General features: G+C 38.3%; 3 protein-coding genes and 1 pseudogene across 4 annotated transcripts; 2 read left to right on the forward strand and 2 right to left on the reverse strand.

The window, feature by feature from the left end:
• On the forward strand, window positions 1-7,914 carry LOC130987412 (transcription factor GTE8-like). Of its 2 annotated transcripts, none has more exons than XM_057910938.1 (11): window positions 1-452; window positions 796-2,062; window positions 2,180-2,228; window positions 2,328-2,453; window positions 4,362-4,423; window positions 4,519-4,585; window positions 6,638-6,715; window positions 6,789-6,904; window positions 6,988-7,054; window positions 7,133-7,263; window positions 7,348-7,914. In XM_057910938.1, exons 2-11 carry the CDS (start codon window positions 854-856, stop codon window positions 7,627-7,629), a joined length of 2,187 nt encoding a protein of 728 aa, XP_057766921.1. In that variant the 5' UTR covers window positions 1-452; window positions 796-853; the 3' UTR covers window positions 7,630-7,914. The 2 variants fall into 2 exon arrangements, with proteins under 2 accessions (XP_057766921.1, XP_057766919.1); XM_057910936.1 differs by having other exon boundaries at window positions 2-452; window positions 6,792-6,904.
• A 537-nt stretch (window positions 7,915-8,451) lies between these two features.
• LOC130987433 (TLC domain-containing protein At5g14285) lies at window positions 8,452-9,779 on the forward strand. Its single transcript, XM_057910974.1, has one exon. It carries the CDS (start codon window positions 8,899-8,901, stop codon window positions 9,643-9,645), a length of 747 nt encoding a protein of 248 aa, XP_057766957.1. The 5' UTR covers window positions 8,452-8,898; the 3' UTR covers window positions 9,646-9,779.
• Window positions 9,780-10,092: 313 nt separating this feature from the next.
• Window positions 10,093-14,289, reverse strand: LOC130987426 (lysine histidine transporter 1-like; annotated as a pseudogene).
• A 126-nt stretch (window positions 14,290-14,415) lies between these two features.
• LOC130987421 (lysine histidine transporter 1-like) lies at window positions 14,416-18,303 on the reverse strand. The gene is made up of 8 exons (XM_057910952.1): window positions 18,239-18,303; window positions 16,433-16,590; window positions 15,981-16,364; window positions 15,481-15,874; window positions 15,281-15,386; window positions 15,071-15,162; window positions 14,908-14,976; window positions 14,416-14,824 (listed from the first exon to the last, which is right to left on the reverse strand). Exons 1-8 carry the CDS (start codon window positions 18,275-18,277, stop codon window positions 14,726-14,728), a joined length of 1,341 nt encoding a protein of 446 aa, XP_057766935.1. The 5' UTR covers window positions 18,278-18,303; the 3' UTR covers window positions 14,416-14,725.
• Window positions 18,304-20,611: the final 2,308 nt, after the last annotated feature.

The following is a 20,611-nucleotide window of genomic DNA, read 5'->3' on the forward strand; positions in this document are numbered from 1 at the left end:
AAGATACCCTCCCTCTCTCTCTCTCTCTCTAGAAAAAATAAGAGTGATTGCTTGCGCACACTTTCTCTCTCTATCTACTAGACTACAGATATAGATATACACACTCCCTTTGGAGTTCCGAAGCTTCGGGTAGCTTTCCCTCGGCGACTGGCGCGCTTGATTAGGGGCTCCCTCATTAATCCAGTCGAAGTTTTTTTGTTCTAGGGTTTCCAAACTACTGTGTGTTTCTATACTTTTACGACTTTGTTTTTTCACTTATCTTTAGTTTGAGTTCCGAATTTTCAAATCTCGATCTAGGGTTTCCCGTTCATACGCTTCTTATGTTATTTATTGAATTCTCTACTGTAAGTTAGTGAATTGTGCTGTATATACCAAAAAATTCCGTACGTTCCCGGGCATTAGCTGCTGGATTGTTGCTCGTGCTCGAGATTGAGGATTGGATTTTTTCCAAGGTAATTGTTTTTTTTTTTTAGTTCGAGCTTGTGTTACTGAAGTTGAGATATTTCGGCTCAGTCCAATTGTATATCCGAGAGGAATGTAAAATCATGAGGTTTTTCAGAGGGATTGGACTGAAACGGGTTATTGGAGTGTTGCTGACTTGTGGAATTAGGTTTAGTTGTCGTTAGCAAGCTGAGACTTGTTTGAGTCATTTATTGAATTTCTTCCGCCAAAAACTAGAAAATGATCAGTAAAATCTTGTGTAAGATGGAAGTGTGTAAGCAATCTTGAAAAGTTACATCTACAGTTTTTGAAATCGAATGAATGCAATTTTTTCTTCCCCAATGCTTTATGCAGATTATTTTGGCTGCACTAGTGAGTAAACAAATTCTGTATAAGTGGGCATAGCGGTATAATGATGGCCAAGAAAGATAGATTCCCCCCTGGGTATTCTGCTAGTGTTGCTCCACATTATGAATCTGAAGGATCTGGCAGCTCGGGACGGATTGACTCAGTTGATGGTTCTTCTGCGTCTAAGAGAAAATGGGTTGATTTGAATTCAGCCTCGAGGGATGGTTTCACTGTACCCATACAAATTATTCCATTGTCCAAATTGTCTTCCTTTGAGAGGAAGAGTTTGGTGCTTCGTCTGACATCGGAGCTTGAGCAGATTCGACTTCTCCAAAATAAAGTTGAGTCGCAGAAGAAAAAAACTACTGTAAATAAATTTACAAAGTCAAATTCTAGTGATATTCTCACTTGTACTAATGGACAACAGAAAGGGCTGCAAGTGGGTAACTTGAAAAAATCAGCGATGTTGGATTCTGCACCTGGGAAAAAAGCTCGGGGTTGGAATCGGGGTATAACAGGAAGGTTTCAATCAGCAAGCGACAACTCACATGTGAATGCTAACAATGCAACACTTAAGCAGTGTGAAGGTCTCTTGAAGAAGCTGATGTCGCAACAATTTGCTTGGGTATTCAATTCACCTGTCGATGTGGTGAAACTGAACATTCCGGATTATTTTACTATAATTAAAACCCCCATGGATTTGGGAACAGTTAAGAGCAAACTCAATTCAGGGAAGTACTCGCATCCTTTGGAATTCCTAGAAGATGTCCGACTTACTTTTACCAATGCAAAGACATACAATCCACCTGGGAGTGACGTCCACGTTCTGGCTGAGACATTTAGTCAGTTCTTTGAAACGAGGTGGAAAGCTATTGAGAAGAAATTTGTGGTGACTACTTCCAATTCAGCACCTAAAAAATCAGGGGGTATTGAGGAAACTGGAGTGGCCAAGACATTGGCCCCATCAAAAAAGAGGAAGCTCAGCCCACGACAGCATGAAGTAATACAAGAACCTACAAAGAGGAAGATGACAGATGAGGACAAGCATAAATTGAGCATGGAATTGGAAGGTATTGATGGGGACCTACCAGATGCCGTCATTGATTTTCTGAGGGCACAAACCTCAAATAGAGGTGATGGTGGAGAGGATGAGATTGAGATAGACATCGATGATCTTAGTGATGACACTCTATTTACCTTGAGGAAGCTTTTAGATGAACATTTACCAGATAACCAGAAGAACCTTGCCAGATCTGAGGCCTGTGAGATTGAGGTATTTTATTTTATCCTTTTAGCTCATTTCTTGTCCTTCATTGTGAAGACCCTGCTCGAGTATGTATGTGTTGTTTTAGCATTAAAACTAACTATGGTTTTCTCATTTCTGTTTCAGCTCCCAAATGTATCAGGGCTTAGCAATTCGTCACTGCAAGTTGACAAAGGTTCTAATTTTTGAAAATTGGCTCTATGCTTAAGTGTCACTTCTCTGAAGTTGGCATGTCGCTAATTTGATGTTAATATGTGATGTTGACTATCTTAAGGCAATGATAACGATCCCATTGACGAGGATGTTGACATTGGAGGAAATGAGGCTCCTGTAACTAGCTATCCCCCAGTTTTGATTGAAAAAGATGTTGGGGGCAGAGCTGAAGAATATAATGAAGCAGGTTGATCTGAATACACAATTAGTGAATATTATTTGATTTATAGTATTGTATCAGGACTTTCTGCTAGCAAATACAGTCTGTGATACATTTTTTCTAACTTTTTAATTGATCCTATGTGCTAGCTTAATTCATTGTGATCTGAAATGTCTGTTTCCTTGGATGTAATGTTTTTCTGTTGCAAAATTGTTAATCTGTGTGGTTACTGTTTACTGTGAACAAGTTCCTGAAGAAGTTTAACTGTGCATGTATTTGCGTTGTTTTCAAGTGTTTGACACATGCTAACACAAAATAAAGCATTTGTCCTCTATTGTATTTCTAACACTGGTATGATTTCGTTGTAGAATGATGTGGGCTTGTGACTTATATGGGTTGCTTCTAAAGAACTGTTCCTCTATCTAGAGTCTTCAATATGATAGGTTATTTGGGAGAAACCCAGAAAGGCATGCCTCGCTTTAGGAGGTCCAATGCTTAAGAGGTTTCTTTCCCTAGTTTCAATGCAGAAATGTTAGATTAATATTCTATTGTCTGTTTGTGGCTTACACTTTTGGACTTACTATTACTAGATTTCATATTTGCCCACTTGTATGCACAATAATTTGGTGTTTTAAGTGAGATTCACAAACAATTTAGAGAAATAGTACAATATTTTATTTTTCAAATAAAATTTCATCCTTCTACATCTCTCTTTTTCCCATTGGTAATTATAATTTTCTTGATGCACTAAATCTTGCCATCCACTGCTTGTGCTTCGTTGACTGGTCTCACCCCAACACCCCATTTAAGTCTGGAAAAAGGGAACTAGGAACCATGAACCTGAATCTCATAGTGAGTGTTTGGTTGAAATTCTTTTAGTGATTCCTTCCCCATATTTCGGATTTGGATTCCCCATTTGACGGTTTTTCATTCCTCACCTCTAAATGGGGTTTGGATTCCCCTGTATCCTTCCTGTTATCCATCCACCACCACCATGGGTCCATAACTCCATCCTCCGCCAGCCCCACCTCGAACTGCCCCCCATTGGCCATCGCCACCACACCCACCAGTACCACACCACCACTGTTGCCATCCCCTGCCACCACCGCACCCACCTCCTCCACCTCCACACCCCACCACCACCACCCCCCTCCTACACCGCCACTGCTGTCAAAGTTGATTCCGCTTTGTTGAAACAAATAGTCAAGGAAATCAAGGGGAATTCAATTCCATTTGTGGTGTTGAAAGCAAACAAGTCGAAAGATTGAGACTCATTCCATGCATCTTTTTCTTTTCCTTTCCTTTTCTTGATTCTTTCCCTTTGCTCTACTTTCACCAAAGACCCCCTTCAGTAATCCTTATATCTGGACATATAGGTAGGTGATGAGGACTTATATCCAGAGCTTGATTTTTTAGTAATCCTTATGAGTGTATATGGTGTAAAGATGATACAACTGTCCAATTCTCTTGCTTATGTTGATGGCATCAGGCATATATTCTCTTTCCTCAAAACCTGTAGCTATGTATTAATATTATGGGTCCAACTTCGACTAGATGCCACAAGTGATATTGTGGAGTTATAAAAGAACATCCTACTCCTAATTTGATTAACTACTTTTCCTTTTGGAACTTCCGATAGTTTAGTTCTTGGGAAATATGCTAAGTGTGGATATGAGATTTTTGAACTATTGTGGTGCTTGAGGTGTTAGATATTGTTTCCCTTGCAATTGCAGTTACTGTTCACATTCTAAACTTTTTAGGTGCCTCCGAGCATTGGCTGTAACACTCTTTCCTTTATACATGTGTTACATGTTCATGGTCTTTTGGGACTTGGCATGTTAGTTCTGTACCTTTAGTGATTTTTTTTTTTGGAAAAGTTTAATGATTTGTGTTAGGTGAACCCTAAAATATTCCTGGTATATTTTAAATTTGCAGGTCCGGACTCTGATAGAGGGTCTGAATGCTCCAAGGGTTCTTCAGCTGTAAAGCAAGCACAGGTTCCTTCTTATTTCTTTCTTGCACCGTTGTTCTCCTTTGATCAATGAGTGCATATAAGTTCTGAGGCAGTAATTGCTGCTTGTTGGTATTCCAGGATGAAACATGTCACACAGCAGATTCAGCTAAAAAGGGTGACACCGGTGAGCTGGTTGGTGAACATCGTAAGTGTTCTGGATTTTTCTTTTACTTCTTTTTTCTTGGACTGGCTGGAAGAGGTGGGGGGGGGGGAGAGGCTTTTTCTTGGTGGGATTTTGGGATGTTTTGCTGTTATCTAAAAGTTTTCATTTGATGGGTTGATTTGGTTTTTTGAGGCACTTTGAAAATTTTGTTCTACATCCTGAAAGTCAGCACTATGAAGATATCTACTTGCTTTAAGTAATAACACAGGCAATGTACAAATTGGATTTGGGGGTGATGGGGAAATAGCTGCTTGGACTCGGGATCTTTTGGTTTCATTTTGTAATCGAGCAATGTTGTGAAGAGCTTAAGGTGGGATTGAGGCATTTTTTCTTGTCGAGGCGAGGCAGTAAGCCTTGAGGTGGTTTGAGGTGTAAGCCTCACACCAAGCACAAATAATTTTAACCAATGAATAACACCATATAGAAATAAAAATAAATACTAAATTATGGTTTTATAAGTCTTAAATCAAAGTAAAGGTTGAAAATATCTAAAAAACACCAAATTCTCCAGTTTGTCAAATATTTAAAATTTTAAACATCTCAATCATCAAGATCCTCATCTTCATCATTATTTCCATCCAAATTTGTTGGATATATCTGTTCAATATCATCATTCTCATCCTCATGCTCATCTTCTTCCTTGCTCTGTTCCTCATCGATCAAATGCATGCCTCTCGTATTTTTTCTAAGTTACATTCAATATAAGTATATATGAAGAATAGAAGAAGAATAATAAATTTCTTTCAGTTGAATTTAGTAATTGAAGTTTACCTTTTGAATTTGTGCTCTTCTTGCTTATCCTTGATGAAGATGTATTTCCCTCAATCATTTGTGTAATTGCAACCATATCAGTTGGAAGATTTTCGTTTGCCTCATTCTCATTACCAACATACCATTCATCGTTAGAGGCCAAATGATCAACTCCCAGTGGGTCCATATTTTTACCCCTACTTGTCAATTTGACGTGTTTTCCTCTCAACCTCCTATTGTACATGATGTACACCAAGGAGTTGCGCTTTTGTAGTCAAACGATTTTTCTTCTTTGTGTGAACCTATAAAATTATAATTACATAATTATTGATCACAACAAATAAGTACAGCAGATCAATTGAAAAGAAAAGATAAAATACCTGGTTGAACATACTCCAATTATGTTCACACGCTGAAGCTGAACATGAACTCAATATTTTGACAGCAAAACTTTGAAAGTCCACCAATTTCCTATTGGGAACCAAATAAAAAGCAACTACTGTATTTTAGGATCATAAAGAATATAATTAATTAATATTGCTAGTGAGAAGCTTACCAGGGGGTTCTTGTTTTGTAAGTTTCCAATGCTTCTTTTGCCCAAAAAGCCCTGAACACGATCGAAAGTTATCCACTTGATGATTAGCTTGCAATTGTTCATCAGCTGGATTTAATTTCTCCATGCAACACAATAAACCCTTCTTAATTTCTCCATCCCCCTCTTAGATGGTATGCCGCAGCGTGTAAATCATGATGCAATTGATTCTCCCATTTAGCATCAATGACATTGATCCCATATCTCTTTATAATTTCCGGGCCTGACATTTTTGGCAATTTCCTCCTTTACTGTGTCTGTGGCACCATAGATGAATTATTCCAGGCATTTGTTCACCGTCCATACTTGAGACCTTCATCAATGGCTTTGTAGTGTTTAGGGCATATTGAACACTATGCAAAAATCGCTAAATTCCTTAAGATTATGTTTTTAACCTCTTGTTATGGTCCCATTACACATTGTGGCCCATCCTCATTGTTGGAGATGAGTCTGCATGAAGTCTCTCTCTCAGCTTATAAAATACACATAGCATTCATCAGGGTCTTGTATATGATAGTTTAGGCCAATCACACAAGTTTTTGTTGAAATATTAATTGTAGCCCTATGCTGAGAAGTAATTTCAGACATGATGCATGTTGAGCCAGCTTTTCTATGATCTCTTCACTTATTTAATTATGAATTCTGCTAGCACATGATTTGCTGGTTAAACTAGATGCCTGATTCTTTTGCAGCATCTGCTAGTGAATTGGACCACCTCGAACATGGTTCAGTGAAGCCTTCCTCGAGCGATTCAGATGGTCAAGTAGATGGTAAGAGCTCGGTGTGATGGGTTGGCAATGTAAATATTTGCTGTTTCTTATCTGTCGTTGTCGAACGTGTCAGTAGAGGGTGCACAAGATGACAGGCAAGTCTCCCCAGACAAGCTGTACAGGGCTGCTATCTTGAAGAACCGATTTTTGGACACAATCCTAAAAGCTCGAGAGAAAACTCTAACTCAGGTTAGGGGGTTCTCAAAATCTTCTCATATGTTACCCTTTTAGTTTCAGCAGCATGACTGTGGTTTCCTGAAATTACTGTACAGGATGAAAAGATGGACCCTGAGAAACTCCGACGTGAAAGAGAGGAACTTGAGATGCACAAAAAGAGAGGTATAATTCGTATAATTCTGGATGAGGACACTACTTTCCAACAAAAGAATTTTATCATGTTTGCTTCTCATTAAGCAGAGAAGGCTAGGCTGCAAGCAGAAGCCAAAGCTGCAGAAGATGCTCGTAAGCGGGCTGAAGCTGAAGCTGCAGCTGAAGAGAAAAGGAGAAGGGAGCTCGAGAGAGAAGCAGCGAGAGAAGCGCTGCTCAAGGTCAGCCAAGTTTTTGACCACCACGAACTCGAATCTTATTTCTTATCCTTTTCAGTGAAGGCTTATTGTTGTGGGATGATGCAGATGGAGAAGACGGTTGAGATCAACGAGAATTCGCGTTTTCTCGAGGATTTAGAAATGCTAAGGACTGCCCCTCCCGAGCAACTAGTACTAGCTAGCTCAGTCGATGAAATGAGCCCAGAGGACTCACAGGATGGGTTTGGGAGTTTCAAATTCGGAAGCAATAATCCGTTGGAACAGCTTGGATTGTACATGAAGATGGACGACGACGACGACGAACCCGAGCCCCCAGCAGCCGATCCCAATGCTACTACACAAGATGTAGAGGAAGGTGAGATTGATTAGCCTACTTTGCAAGAAACAAGATCCATCACCGAATACTACTCATTGGACTCGATATTCTTAGTCTTCTTCACCTTCGGAAAATCACAAAAAAAAAAAGAAAAAAAAATCTACGAAGATGGTAGAAATTAGAAACTAGTTGTCTGAGATCCAACATTATTTGAGTGTGGAATACGTGTAGCCGATTTTATGTTGTATGAATATGATGGTGTGGTGAAAATTGGCTCCTAATTTTGCAGTATTGCAAATTGAATTTGCATATTTCTATTGCAAAATGTAAGTTTATCGTGTTTGGTGGATGCATACCGATTATACTCAAAATCCAGAAAAAGAACTTAAAAAAAAAAAAGAAAAAAAAATCCAGAAAAAGAAAAGGGGAAAAAAGTAGAACTCTCGAAATCAAGGTAGTTACTCAAAAAAAAAAAAAAAAAAAATCTAATTCTTTATATCTCTGAAATAATTATGGCGTTATTTGTGGAAAGTAATTTCAAATTTGTTCGAGTTGACTTGTTCAAAATTTTGACCATGTACTACAATTGCGTGCACTCCTTCGCAAAATTCAATTACCTGCCCCATTTATTTTAGATTTTTTTTTTTTGAGAAGGAGCGATGGGGTTTGATCCTTGAACCTCACTCTTTCGTACGGCTTGATGTCCCCTTAAGGATATTTATTTAATATTTAGAAAATGTATTATACTTTTTCATAAAGATTCAAGGAATATAATGAATATATATATTTGTAAAAGTAAATAAACACACACAAGTAGTATTTCACTCAATCTATAATATATATATTTGTAAAAGTAAATAAACACACAATTAGTATTTCACTCAATATATACATATGTAATGGAAAATAATTACAAAATGCTCCTTTAACAAATGAGAAAATTATGAACTGTAATATAATTAATATCGAGAATCCAGATGTTTCTTCAATTACGAGGAGAATCTAGTATTTTATATGATTATTGTATTCTGCAATTATTGTAGGGTAATTATCCTGAAATTCGTTTTTGAGCTGAACAAGCAGAGTGACCTAATCTCAATGATTTTGTGAAGTGAGGTGATAATGGAAGCGTGTTGGAATACGCAATTGAGTTTGGGTGCAGCTCCAAAACCTCTATTTCTCGACCAACTCCGCCGCCGCCTCCCTCAAATTCCTAGCCACCGCAACCATAATCAAGACCCCGCCACTTTTTCTTCATCTTTCCACCATCCTTCAACTCATATTCCCAATTAGGTTTACCCCAATTCAAATTCCCCAAAATCATGGACCTTCAATTTCCGCCAACCTCGAATCCCCTCTCCCTCTTCTTCGCCGGCTATTTGATCCTCTACCTCATTGCTTATTCTGTCCTCTTCCGCAGCTGGGCCTCCAAGCTCCGCCCCGAGGCTTCCAGCTGCGCCATATCCCTTGCTCACGGCACGCCCGCCGTGTTCCTCGCCGCCCGCGCCATCCTCTCCGACCCCGCCCGCGATTTCCACTCCGCCAACACGCCGCTCCAGAATCTCGTCTTGGATTACAGCATTGCGTATTTCCTGATGGATCTCGTCCACTACCTCATCTTCTACCCCACCGACGTCCTCTTCATCGGCCACCATTTGGCCACGCTCTTCGTCTTCGTCACCTGCCGCTACGTCGTCTACCACGGGGCCTTCGCGATTCTCGTGCTCTTGGTGCTCGCTGAGGTCACGAGCTTCTGCCAGAACGTCTGGACTCTCGCCAGCGCGAGGAAGTCGGATGTGGAGTTTGCAGCTAAGGTGTTTGATCTTTTGTCTCCTCCGTTTTATGCACTCTATTCTGTTGTCAGGGGTTTCGTCGGCCCTTATTTTGTGTATAGGATGTTTGCATTCTATGTGACTGGGGCCGCGGATGCTGTGATACCCAAATGGGTCTGGATTTCGTGGCTCCTTGTTGTCGTCACGGCCATTTCAGTTAGTATATTGTGGATTGTGAATCTTTGGGTTGTCTTCTTTAGAGAAGACAAGAAGAAAGCTGAAAAGAAGGTTAGATAGTGGCAAAGTTAGTGTCTTTCCTGAGAAGGGTTTCTCACATTATGTGTTCTATGTAACATGAGCTTGGTTCTTGCAATGACAATGTGATGACTTATTGTTATGATTTTATGATTATGTTAACCTTTCTCTAGTAATCCTTTTCGCTTATGATGTATTTCTGTTTAGGCTGCTCCTCCAGTTGTTAATGTTTATTGGGAATCTTGATGGTGAAAATCCGAAATAGATATGGCTTGTGAATGAGTAATTAGTGTTGCTGATGGCTGTCAAAACTTAAATTATTATAAGTGATTAAACAAGTCTGGTTTGGTGGCCACATGTGGAGGCTCTCGTATTTTTAGGAGAATCTTTCTTTTTGTTGGTGGAGAGTAGGTTTACCTTTTTGTTGTGATTGACTTGCTTAAAGTATTTTCATAATTATGTTCTTGTGGTTCCCTTCTGAGAACAATTAGTTATACAATCACACGTCATAATTTTTTTTTTGCTCAAGTTGCATTTTGGCTAGTAGAATGCGCATCTCTTTGTGTGTGTGTGTGTTATGTGTTACATTCTGCGTGATATAGTGTATTAGTGAAACAATTCCCTTTGCATATCCTACTAGCTAGGAGTTAATTTGACTTACTTAATCCCCTAAGTGCAGGTTTAATACTTATGTTTTTAATCAAGTTTTATCATTCTACTTTTGAGGAAGGGCATAGTCGAGTTTCAGTTTCAATATAATCACAAGGGAAAAACATAACTTTAAAACATCTGAAGTATTGCAATGCCACTGAAATGTTTGATGGTTCCAAATGTCCATGATAAAATTATTCCCCAGGGTATTTAATTATCTTGTGGTTGCTAAATCCTCCTGCAAATACATGTTTCTCCATATGCAGTGCATGCTTCTCTGGCTGGATTTCTTGATGGCTGACTATATGCAGGCAATTTTGCACCACTTTTGTTATTTCACCTCGAGCGGTCTTTGATACTACAGTCTTACCCTCCTAAAGAAGGGGTGAAAGTGCTTAAGAGTAAAATTCGTAGTCGTTAGCCTTCAGGATTATATTTCTTAGGCCTCCAATGGGTGACAGTATCATTAGCATAAGTCCCAGAATTTTGCAAATCTGAAATATAAAGCAGAATCGTTAGTGTGCATTATAGGTATTCTATTTATAGTGCTAGAGACTTTGTGTTTTACTTACCCAATTGGTGAACCAAGATAAGCTGAATCTTTATGGTTTATATAGATTGCAAGCCACATGACACAGGGCAACTGAAATAGAGAGAATTCAAGACTCAGCCAATTATGTCTGTCTAGCTAAAGCAGTATTGAGAATTGAGTTTACAGAATGACTTACAAAGTAAGTTGTCGGGGCAAATGCAAAACCTCCGAAAAATCCCAGCAGCCCGCCAAAGAATGGAAATGTTATAGCAATGAACATAGTAATTGCTGTGGAAAACATTAGAGCTAAGTTTACTGAAACTTCTGCATATGAAAACTTCAAAACTAGCAAAGGTGTGGGTTTGGTTTGTAATACTACCTACATAGATGTTACATGAGATTAAACGAAGCGAGAAACTTGGTTTGAACCTCAGCTTTTTCACTAACACAGTTTCAATCATGTCAAAAACTGGCATGGCATAAATCTGCAGAGAATGGGTCCAACATAAGAAAAAATGAAAACCAGTTTACAAGTCTTCGAAGTGGTAGAAAAATATAAAATCTTGCCAAATAAGCAATGAAAAGTGAACCTGATAACTTCCAATAATGTGGATAACCACAAACATGTTTGCTGCTGCTATGAGCCATGCAGGTTTCTCTAACGAGAGAAGTATTTTGTCTTGGACTTGGTTCCCAAACATCCTGTAGCCGATAAGAGCAACAGGGAAGTAACACAATGCAACAATGAAGTAGGCAATGTGTCGAAGGGATAGTTGCCTGAATCTCCAGCACCACATTGTCACCAGCATAGGCGAACGCCACCTCCCCCAGGGCAGTGAAGAAGTCAAAAACTTTTCCAGCTCTGCTGGTTGCGGGATAGCCGCACTTAACTCCCTCTTGGATTCCCTTGTGGAGGGAAGCTGTCCAAGCTATTGTTGAGTAACTGTATATTTGGAAAAGAATGTTACTAACATTAATCATTATAAACTTTTCTTACTAAATTTACCTTTTGTGATCCTGCATTAGTTTCAGATTGAGGAGGGCTTGGTCAAAGATACTGAACACTTACGTTAGACATGACTGCTGCAGCTAAAGATATCCCAGATATCGAGTTGAAGTTTGGCAGGTGAGAGAGAACAAAATGGGCAGAGGCGAATATCATTACGAAGTAAGTAGTTTTGATTTGCTTGCAGCTTCCACACACAGTTTCATGGAATTTTTTCAGTGATTTGCCTCCAGTTACCATGTAAACTATATTGACACCAACTTCAACAATCAATTGCTGAGGTACTACATGTAAAGGCCTAGTTTTTCACCAAATGCATGCTGGCCAAGTTCATGGTATCTGTCAAAACGTTTTCCAGGTACCATCTCATGCATCTCAACCATTTGCCATCCATGAGAGAATTAGAACAGCAACTCCCGGCCCCCTAAAAATCACATATAATGGCATAAGGAAAAAAAATTGATGGGAGAAACGAAAATATAAAGGACGATAGATTGATAGGTCTCTGAATGTTCATTTCTTTTGTAAACTTTGTATTTTGTTATAATGGAATCCTCAAGCTTTCATTGGTTCAGTTAGATCCTTGATTAGTCATCCAATTTAACCAAATCAAAGCTTGAGACCAAATTATAGCCAAAAACCAAAGCTTAAGCGTAATTGAAACAAACTAAGCTGTCCTCGAGTTGAAGGCATGCGTACCATCCCAGAGCTGCCATGGCATACGAGAGACTTAGGACTCCTGCTCCAACCATGACCGTAACATTGTGAAAGCCTGAGTACCACCATTTTGCATTCCGCGATGAAGTAATTGGAAGCCAGTCATCTATTGCCTTTTGCTCCACTGACCGATAATCTTTCTGTAATTAGCAATGAGAAACATTGGAATCATGTAATGGAACTGGAGTGTAAAGATGTTCAATTAAGGATGGAAATATTAAACTTTGGATGTTAGAACTTAGAACTCTCTCAGAAGCTTAGAGTTGATAGCATTCAAGTTCTCCACAACTTTCTTAACACATTCTTTCTATGACAGATAATTATAATAATGATGAATTGTGTGAAACCACAATTTCTGGGGATCTTGTGATCCAGATCTTTTATGTGTAAGAAACCAAGTGTATGGTGTGCGTGTGTTGGTCAAGCGGTAAGGGGTTAATGCCCAATGCCAAAGGTCTTGGGTTCGAGTCCCCTGTGACGCGACCTTTAAATTTCTTAATTTAATACTATTAATTTATCAAAAAAAAAGAAAAAGAAACCAAGTGTATAATATATGTTCTATGGAGAGAGAGTGGCAGTTACTTTAGTTGCTCTGTATGTCTCTCCATCTGCTGGTGTTGAAGCAGGGATAGAAACATTGTTGTCGTCTGCGTCCTTCATTGCCATGGTGTTGCAGCACAGAAATGGAGTGAAGATAGAGGAAACTACAAAATGGCTCTTATGTAGTTGTCATATGGCATGGAACAAATCTATTAGGACATAGTAGAATTAAGGGATAATTGCATGTAAATATATCAACTTTGGCCAAAATTCATTTTTGATGCGTACTTTGAAAAGTTCAATAAAATACATGAACTTTATTAGTTGTTCAATTTTGACTTCAATTTCATTTTTTCCAAGTTAAAAAATGACATGGTGTTTACGTGGCTTACCGGAAACAACATGGCGTCTACATGACGTCTGTGTGGCTTATCGGAGTCAAAATTGAACAACTAATAAAGTTTATGTCTTTAATTGAACTTTTCTAAGTGCGCGTCAAAAATGGATATTGGTTAAAGTTGGTGTATTTACATGCAATTAACCCTAGAATTAATCTTGGTTTGCCTGTTAAAAAGAAGAATCTATGAGGGCACCGCTACATAGAATCAGACAATGCTGCAATGCTTCTTGCAGCTACCAAATGACACAGACAAGTCTTTCTAGGTAAACGGTATTCATACCAGTTCAAGATTCGGAACTTTGTACTGTCATCACCAATGAGCGATGGTAACTATATACAATTTGGGTGTCGTTTTAGGTTGTAATACAATTTAATCTTTGAGCTGGGTTTAGAAGGTGTCGTAATGTCTAATGAGAATTCATAGGGATTGACACCATAAAGAGATGCAAGCTCATATTGGACAAGATTTTTTCTTGTATGCATTATTAGCAGTCTTAGATATCTCCATCCACAATTTATTATCTTGTACTCTATTGCAAATATGATATGCTTTATCTTTTCAGCTTGGCGAACGATGAGCGGGTCCTGAAGTGAGGAACTAGAATTTTGAGGAGCACTTCGCCAGCTAAAGGCAATTTTATAGTACTAGTTTCGGATTTTGAGGTACAGAGCCTTTAAAATATGATATTACTCTGTTTCTATCCTATTTCATTATATATTTTCTGTTGTCTATTGTTCTCTCTGTCTGTGTAATGTAGTATTCTAAAAAGTTGAGGATATCATAATACATGCTTTCCTCGTGTTTCCTGTCTACTTTTGTTATGTATGAATATAAAACAAACACCCTAAATGAGCTTGTAATTAAGTAATGGTGAACGTCTTGCATTGCCTTTTCTGCAGCATGCTATCTGTCAATCATTTGATTGGAAGTAAGCTGGATCATGAATTTAAAATAAAACAGCCACATAGTAATTTGCTCGCATATGATTGTATTTAATTGGTATTGTAATACTGCCGTCCATTCACAAAGGTACTATAAGTTCAGAACATCAGCAAACAGGTCTATACACACACAATAAATTCAGACATAAATTTGGGAGCATTGAAATTGTTGGAGCCTGGAGGAGGCAATTAATGAGGCCTCCATCCCTCGCTAGTCAAACGACACATCCATCTTTGCTTTAAATTCTTCCAGGAGTCTTCACTTTATCCTATCCGAAAACCCATTGATCCACCCTCTCAACCAACAAGATACAACACTCTAGAGACTAAATGCTTATGAGTAGAACTCGTAGTCCTTTGCTTGTAGTATGATTTGCCTTAGTGCTCCAATTGGTGCTATAATCATCAAAAGGACTCCGAGAATGATGCAAATCTGAGTTCCGAAAACCACAAAAACCATCAGCTAGTAATAAGAAAGATTTGTAAGAACATAAGATATAATGAGTTGAAACTCACCCAGTTAGTGATCCAAGATAGGCTGAATCTCTTTGGTTTATAGATAGCAAGCCACATGATACAAGGCAGCTGTAGGAATGTTTTGAAGATTTGAGTTATTATGTTAACAGAAGACATTCAATCTATAAGGTACAGATGGTATAAGCAGTTCAGTTGTACTTACAAAGTATGTGGTTGGTGCGAAAGCAAATCCCCCAAAGAATCCGAGGAGTCCGCCAAAGAAAGGGAATGAAATGCCAACGAACATTGTAAATGCTGAAACGTCAATATGATAGAGTTCCTTTTAGGTGGCATAACGAACAACTTACAGAATGGAGTTTGAACTTCAAAACCAATGCAACTAGTAAGAAGTGAACGCGGTAGCTTAACATACCAACATAGATGTTTCTGGTGATGAATCGGAGGTACCAGGTTGGCCTGAACCTTAGTTTCTTGACTAGGACTGTCTCTAACATGTCAAAAACTGGCATCGCGTATATCTGCATCGATACATATGTAGCATATGGGAGTTAGTGACTCTCTTTGATATATGTATGAAGAATAACACAAGAATGAGAGAACACTGAGTTTCACCTGATAGCTTCCAATAACGTGTATCACAACGAACATGTTAGCCATGGCGATGAGCCAAGTCGGTCTGTTTAGTGATATCAAAATGTTGTCTGATACTTCATTGCCATACATCCAGTATCCAATGAAGGCCACAGGGAAGTAGCACAGCGCAACAACAATGTAAGCAACGATCACTCCCTTCCACATGGGTCCCTTGGAAGGCTTCTCAGGTGTTGAAGGGATGGTGGCTTGAATCTCCAGGACAACATTGTGACCAGCATAGGCAAAAGCCACATCTCCCAGAGCACTGAAGAAGTTAAAAACAGTACCAGCCGTGGTCGTGGCTCTGTAACCATACTGCACGTTTGGTTGAACACCCTTTTTCAGCGAGGCCCCCCATGCAATCGTGGAATAGCTTCACAGTTGACAAAATCATGTGACCATCAAAATCTTACAGGTACTTGATACTTTAGAACTATTTATTCAATTAACTTGGTATTTTGAGTAAAAACTTCCTATACCTCAAGGACATGACTGCGGCAGCCAAAGACACTCCAGAAATGGAGTTGAAGTTGGGCAGATGTGAGAGGACAAAGTGGACAGAGGCAAAGATCATTATAAAGAACGTAAGCTTGATATCTTTGCATTCCGGGCAGACCGTGTCATGGAATTTCTTGAGTGATTTCCCTCCTGTGACCATGTACACAATGTCCACTCCAACTTCAACAACTAGTTGCTGAGGTACGACGATGTAGAGCCCGAGCTTCTCTCCAAAAGCATGCTGTCCAAGCTCATGATATCTGTCGAACCTCTTGCCAGGTACCATTTCGTGCATCTCAACCATCTGCCACAACGTGTAGAAGGTGACGATCCAAGATATGACCATCACAGCTACTCCAGGCCCCCTGAAAAATTCGCGTTGGATTATACAGATTTCAAGTATTTTGTGGTGATGATGACAACGAATATTTACCATCCTAGTTCAGACATGGCGTAAGGGAGACTGAGAACCCCAGCTCCAACCATGGCTGTGACATTGTGGAAAGCTGAGTACCACCATTTTGCATTTCTCGAAGAAGTGATAGGCAACCACGCATCGATTGCCTTCTCTTCTGCTGTCCGATTATCCACCTGCACAATTTTTTCCCTATCAAAAACAGCCTCTCTGACTAACTTTAATTTTTTATTCCAAAACCCGCAACTTTGAGTGTTAGTTAAAAAATGTCCCCTTATACTTTCAGCTGCAGAATGCTTAGTCATTTGGTGGGATTTTTAGATGGTATGATGTCGTCGTTTTATTCGGTCAGACCGAAAGGGTTCTCATGAAGACCATATCATTTTGTATAATTTTACCTATTTTTCATTAAAAATTTGGTGGGCCTAACGAACCCGTATCACAAAATCAAATTATTGATATTATGTATAAGATTTTTCGTATGTATTGAATATTGATGATGTATAAATGAATCATCATTTGTACACTCAAAAGGTTTGTAATACTACTTTGATCATTCTTGCACAATTAAAATTGTTGGGAAAAATATAAATTAAGGGAATTCTAGTGAAGTTAAATCACATTATATGCAGTGGGGGTTCAAATAAGTTAAAATTCACACAGTTGCATCTACTTTTAAACATCCAAGGAATCTAGGCCAAGTAAAAAATATCCTCAAAACTTGGAAAAAGGTGTCGACGAAAAGTCTGTCTTGTCTGTACTCAAGATTCAGTAGCTTTATAGTACTCCCTCCGTCCACGAAATGAGTACCCATATTTCCTTTTTGGTCCGTCCATCAAATGAGTACTCATTTCCTTTTTTGGTAAGTGTACCCCACACATCCCACTCACAATAAAAGTGGGTCCCTTACTCCACTTACACACACTTAATCAATTTCTTAAAACCCGTGCCACCCCCAAATGGGTACTCATTTCGTGGACGGAGGGAGTATAAATTACTCCCTCTATCCCGCGAAGTTTGAGCAATTCTTTTCTACACAAATTTTAAGGAATTGATATTTTGTGTATTAAGTGTGATAGGTGAAAAAGTGGAAAGATGGATAAAAGAAAAAAAAATTATCATATAAAGAAAGCACTCAAACTTCATGGGACAAATCAAAAATGAATAATGCTTAAGCTTCGCGGAACGGAGGGAGTAGACAGAAAGAAAAATAAACGTAATAATAGTTGAATATAGAAGTCAACTATTGTGATTTAGATAAGAGGGCATATAGTCTAAGCACAAGCACATGCTATCAAATTTGAAAACCATTTAAATTGAGTCCAATTTCACTACAGCTGGCTCTACTTGCCCATAATCAACGGGGGACTCATAAATTATCCTTATTACTAAATTTACCTACTTTTTTATATAAGAATTTGTTGAAACCAGGAAGCATGGAATCCCAAGCAAAGAAAAGGTCAGAAGGGTTATGTTCAATTCATGTATATAGATTGCCGTGATTTAGAAAATTTATGTGGTGTTGACTTACTTCGTTGTGTGTAGCTGTGTGCTCCACAATTCATTCTTTGCAAGCATACAAGAAAAGATTAATCTAGAGAGATTTAGATTACAATTAGATAAATCCGCAGTTGTTAATTAAGTCCAATATTTTTCGAAATGAAACCGAAAGATATAAAGAAGAAGGAGGTTGGTGCGGTATGTAATCATGTTGGATTTAGCTACAGCATACCTCGAGTATTCCAAAAAGAAAAAGAAAAAGAAAAAAAGGACATGTTTGGAATGTTGGCGTAACGCAAACATGGTATATATGTGGAAACTTACATTTTTTGTGTAATCGTCGTTCTTGCTTTCAGTTCCCATGAGCTTCAACAAGAGAGAGAGAGAGCCCAAAGCCTATGATAAAAAAAACTCTATGTATCTGGAAATATGGAACTCCTCGCCTTCTTTATATATAAAAATATACAGTCGAGATGAAACTAATGAGAGAGAGAGAGAGAGACGTTTTTGTTTGACTTGAGGTGTTAGTTGTGAAAGCTGACATAAATTGTAGTTAAAAAATTGGAAACATCGCCTATGAAAATTCCTCGAAGCTTACACACTCTTTAAGTTTAAGCCGGCAGTTTTATCCTATCGAATGTGTAAAATTAAAATTTTATTCACATTTGGAAAGCAAAAGGGATGATATTCAAGATTCTAGCTGTATAGAGAATCTGACTTGATCGGCTTAGTTTGATGGAGAATCCAGCTCATTCAATTCCTCCAAAATAAAATAATCACTACACATCCATCGACGTGAGCTTTTTGGGACACTTGTAATTACCCTTCATTTCATTTTTTTGAGGGAAATTATTGTATGTTTATTCCATTAAATTAGATATCTTCCTATCGAATAAGAAAGTTGCGTGTGTTAGAGACTTATACTATATTGTCATTATGTAGATTAATGTAGACTATATATAAATATATGTATTTTTTGGAGTTAGTACAGTTTGTATTTGTTGATATATGGAATAGATTAATGTTTTAATTTTGCGGGTTTTTAGTAATTTTTGAAGAGGTGTATTTAGGTGATTCTTTTGGATATATGCACAACTTTATTTCTCCAAATATTACGAGGTAGCCGGCTTAATTTAATGGTGAACCATATATTTTTTTTTCATAATTAATGGATTAATTAGAGAGTTTAAATTATAGTTTAATAATTAAAATAAAAAAGCTGCCAAATATTCAAAAGTCTTAACCGACACCAGTAAAAAAATACTCTCTTTGTCCTATTACAAATGTTTCATGACTTTTGGTTTTGGACACAGAGATTAAGAAATGTGTAATTAGTAAATAAAGTGGATTGGTGGAAATTATTTAAATATTAAGTATAGAGAGAGACTATGTTGCCAAAAAAGGAATGAAACATTTGCAATGTGACATCTCATTATGGAAAGTGGGATATTTGTAATCAGACGGATGGAGTAATAATTGTTTGTTTTTCTTACATATTGTACTTGTATAAGAAAAGTGTAAGAGTTTTCACAAAAAACAATGATAATGCATCAACATTCAAGGGTATATTAGACCATTCACTATAATTTGGGCATATGATCAAGCTTTTATAAGAGTGAACAATTATAGATGATTAATCAATGGAACAAATTACTTACTTTCAAAAGTCAGTTTCACTCGATGCTTCTACCAGGACTTCTACATAATTTGATTCTTGGACATGCGGCGATTGAAAGAGCATTCCCTTCTTTGCTTTGATTCTATTTAACACCAGGAAAGAAAGAGTGAGCATAGAACACACAAGATGAGACTTTACCACCGTGGAGCGGCATTTTGCAAAGAGATGAGGGGGAAACTCAGTAAGATATCAGAGAAGTGAAATACCAAATGAAAGTCAATCGTTTTTTCTCATTCCCGAGTTGTTGGTCCTGAGGGACGGAGCATGCTAGGTTAGTCGAAAGATGGTTATCGGTTCAAGAATGTAATGTTATTTGTTGATATGTCACTACTTGTTATGCGTGCATTCCATTATCGTGTTTATGTTTGATAGGGGTTAATAGGTGAGATATGTTATATTTCTCACCATTTCTCACAGTTTGATAGGCTTTATTAATAATACTCCAGGCCCGCATTAATCTCTGAGCCCGCTGAAAAACACTGTTCATCTTAGAAACCACATCCGACCCTCACCCCCTGATCAGTAATATTGCGATGAACAGTGTTTAAGATAACAAATTGTGTTTACAATTTTATCCCTCAATTTACTTCAAAATATGAATTCATCAGTCCTTTGATGAGATTTTCGTCAAATCCCCTTGAAGGTAAAATCTGCAAAATTCTGTTTTTGGGCATGTAAAGATTTTGTTCTCAATGCTTTTCTCTTTTGCCAAATTTATTTGCTTTCGATACAAATCTGAAAGGGGCCGGTGCAAGCTTACCGACAAGAGAGGTAAGGGTGGGTGGTCCGGCCGTAATTTTTGGGAGGAGGGGCCGGTGCAAGCTTACCGGGAAGAGATGAGAGTTGCTCGCGACGGCGACAGGGAGACGGGACACGATTTTATTTTGGGTGAGGGCGACGAAAAACATGAATTTTGGTTGGGGGTATGGCGGCGTTATAGGGAAGAAGGCTGCGAATTTTTTTTTTTGCAGAGAAAAGATGGGGGATGCGTAACTTGCCTGGGGAAGAAGGAAGAAAGA

Source organism: Salvia miltiorrhiza, chromosome 6 (assembly GCF_028751815.1).
Source record: "Salvia miltiorrhiza cultivar Shanhuang (shh) chromosome 6, IMPLAD_Smil_shh, whole genome shotgun sequence".
NCBI classification, from domain to species: Eukaryota; Viridiplantae; Streptophyta; class Magnoliopsida; order Lamiales; family Lamiaceae; genus Salvia; species Salvia miltiorrhiza.

Coding starts and splice junctions, on each gene's coding strand:
- LOC130987412 (XM_057910938.1), top strand. CDS start 854: ATGATGGCCAAGAAAGATAGATTCCCCCCTGGGTATTCTGCTAGTGTT. Junction 2,229..2,327: donor GTCACTGCAAGTTGACAAAG/GTTCTAATTTTT, acceptor GACTATCTTAAG/GCAATGATAACGATCCCATT. Junction 4,586..6,637: donor TGAGCTGGTTGGTGAACATC/GTAAGTGTTCTG, acceptor ATTCTTTTGCAG/CATCTGCTAGTGAATTGGAC.
- LOC130987433 (XM_057910974.1), top strand. CDS start 8,899: ATGGACCTTCAATTTCCGCCAACCTCGAATCCCCTCTCCCTCTTCTTC.
- LOC130987421 (XM_057910952.1), bottom strand. CDS start 18,277: ATGGGAACTGAAAGCAAGAACGACGATTACACAAAAAAT. Junction 16,591..18,238: donor ACGACGATTACACAAAAAAT/GTAAGTTTCCAC, acceptor AAAATTGTGCAG/GTGGATAATCGGACAGCAGA. Junction 15,387..15,480: donor ACGTTATTGGAAGCTATCAG/GTGAAACTCAGT, acceptor GTATCGATGCAG/ATATACGCGATGCCAGTTTT.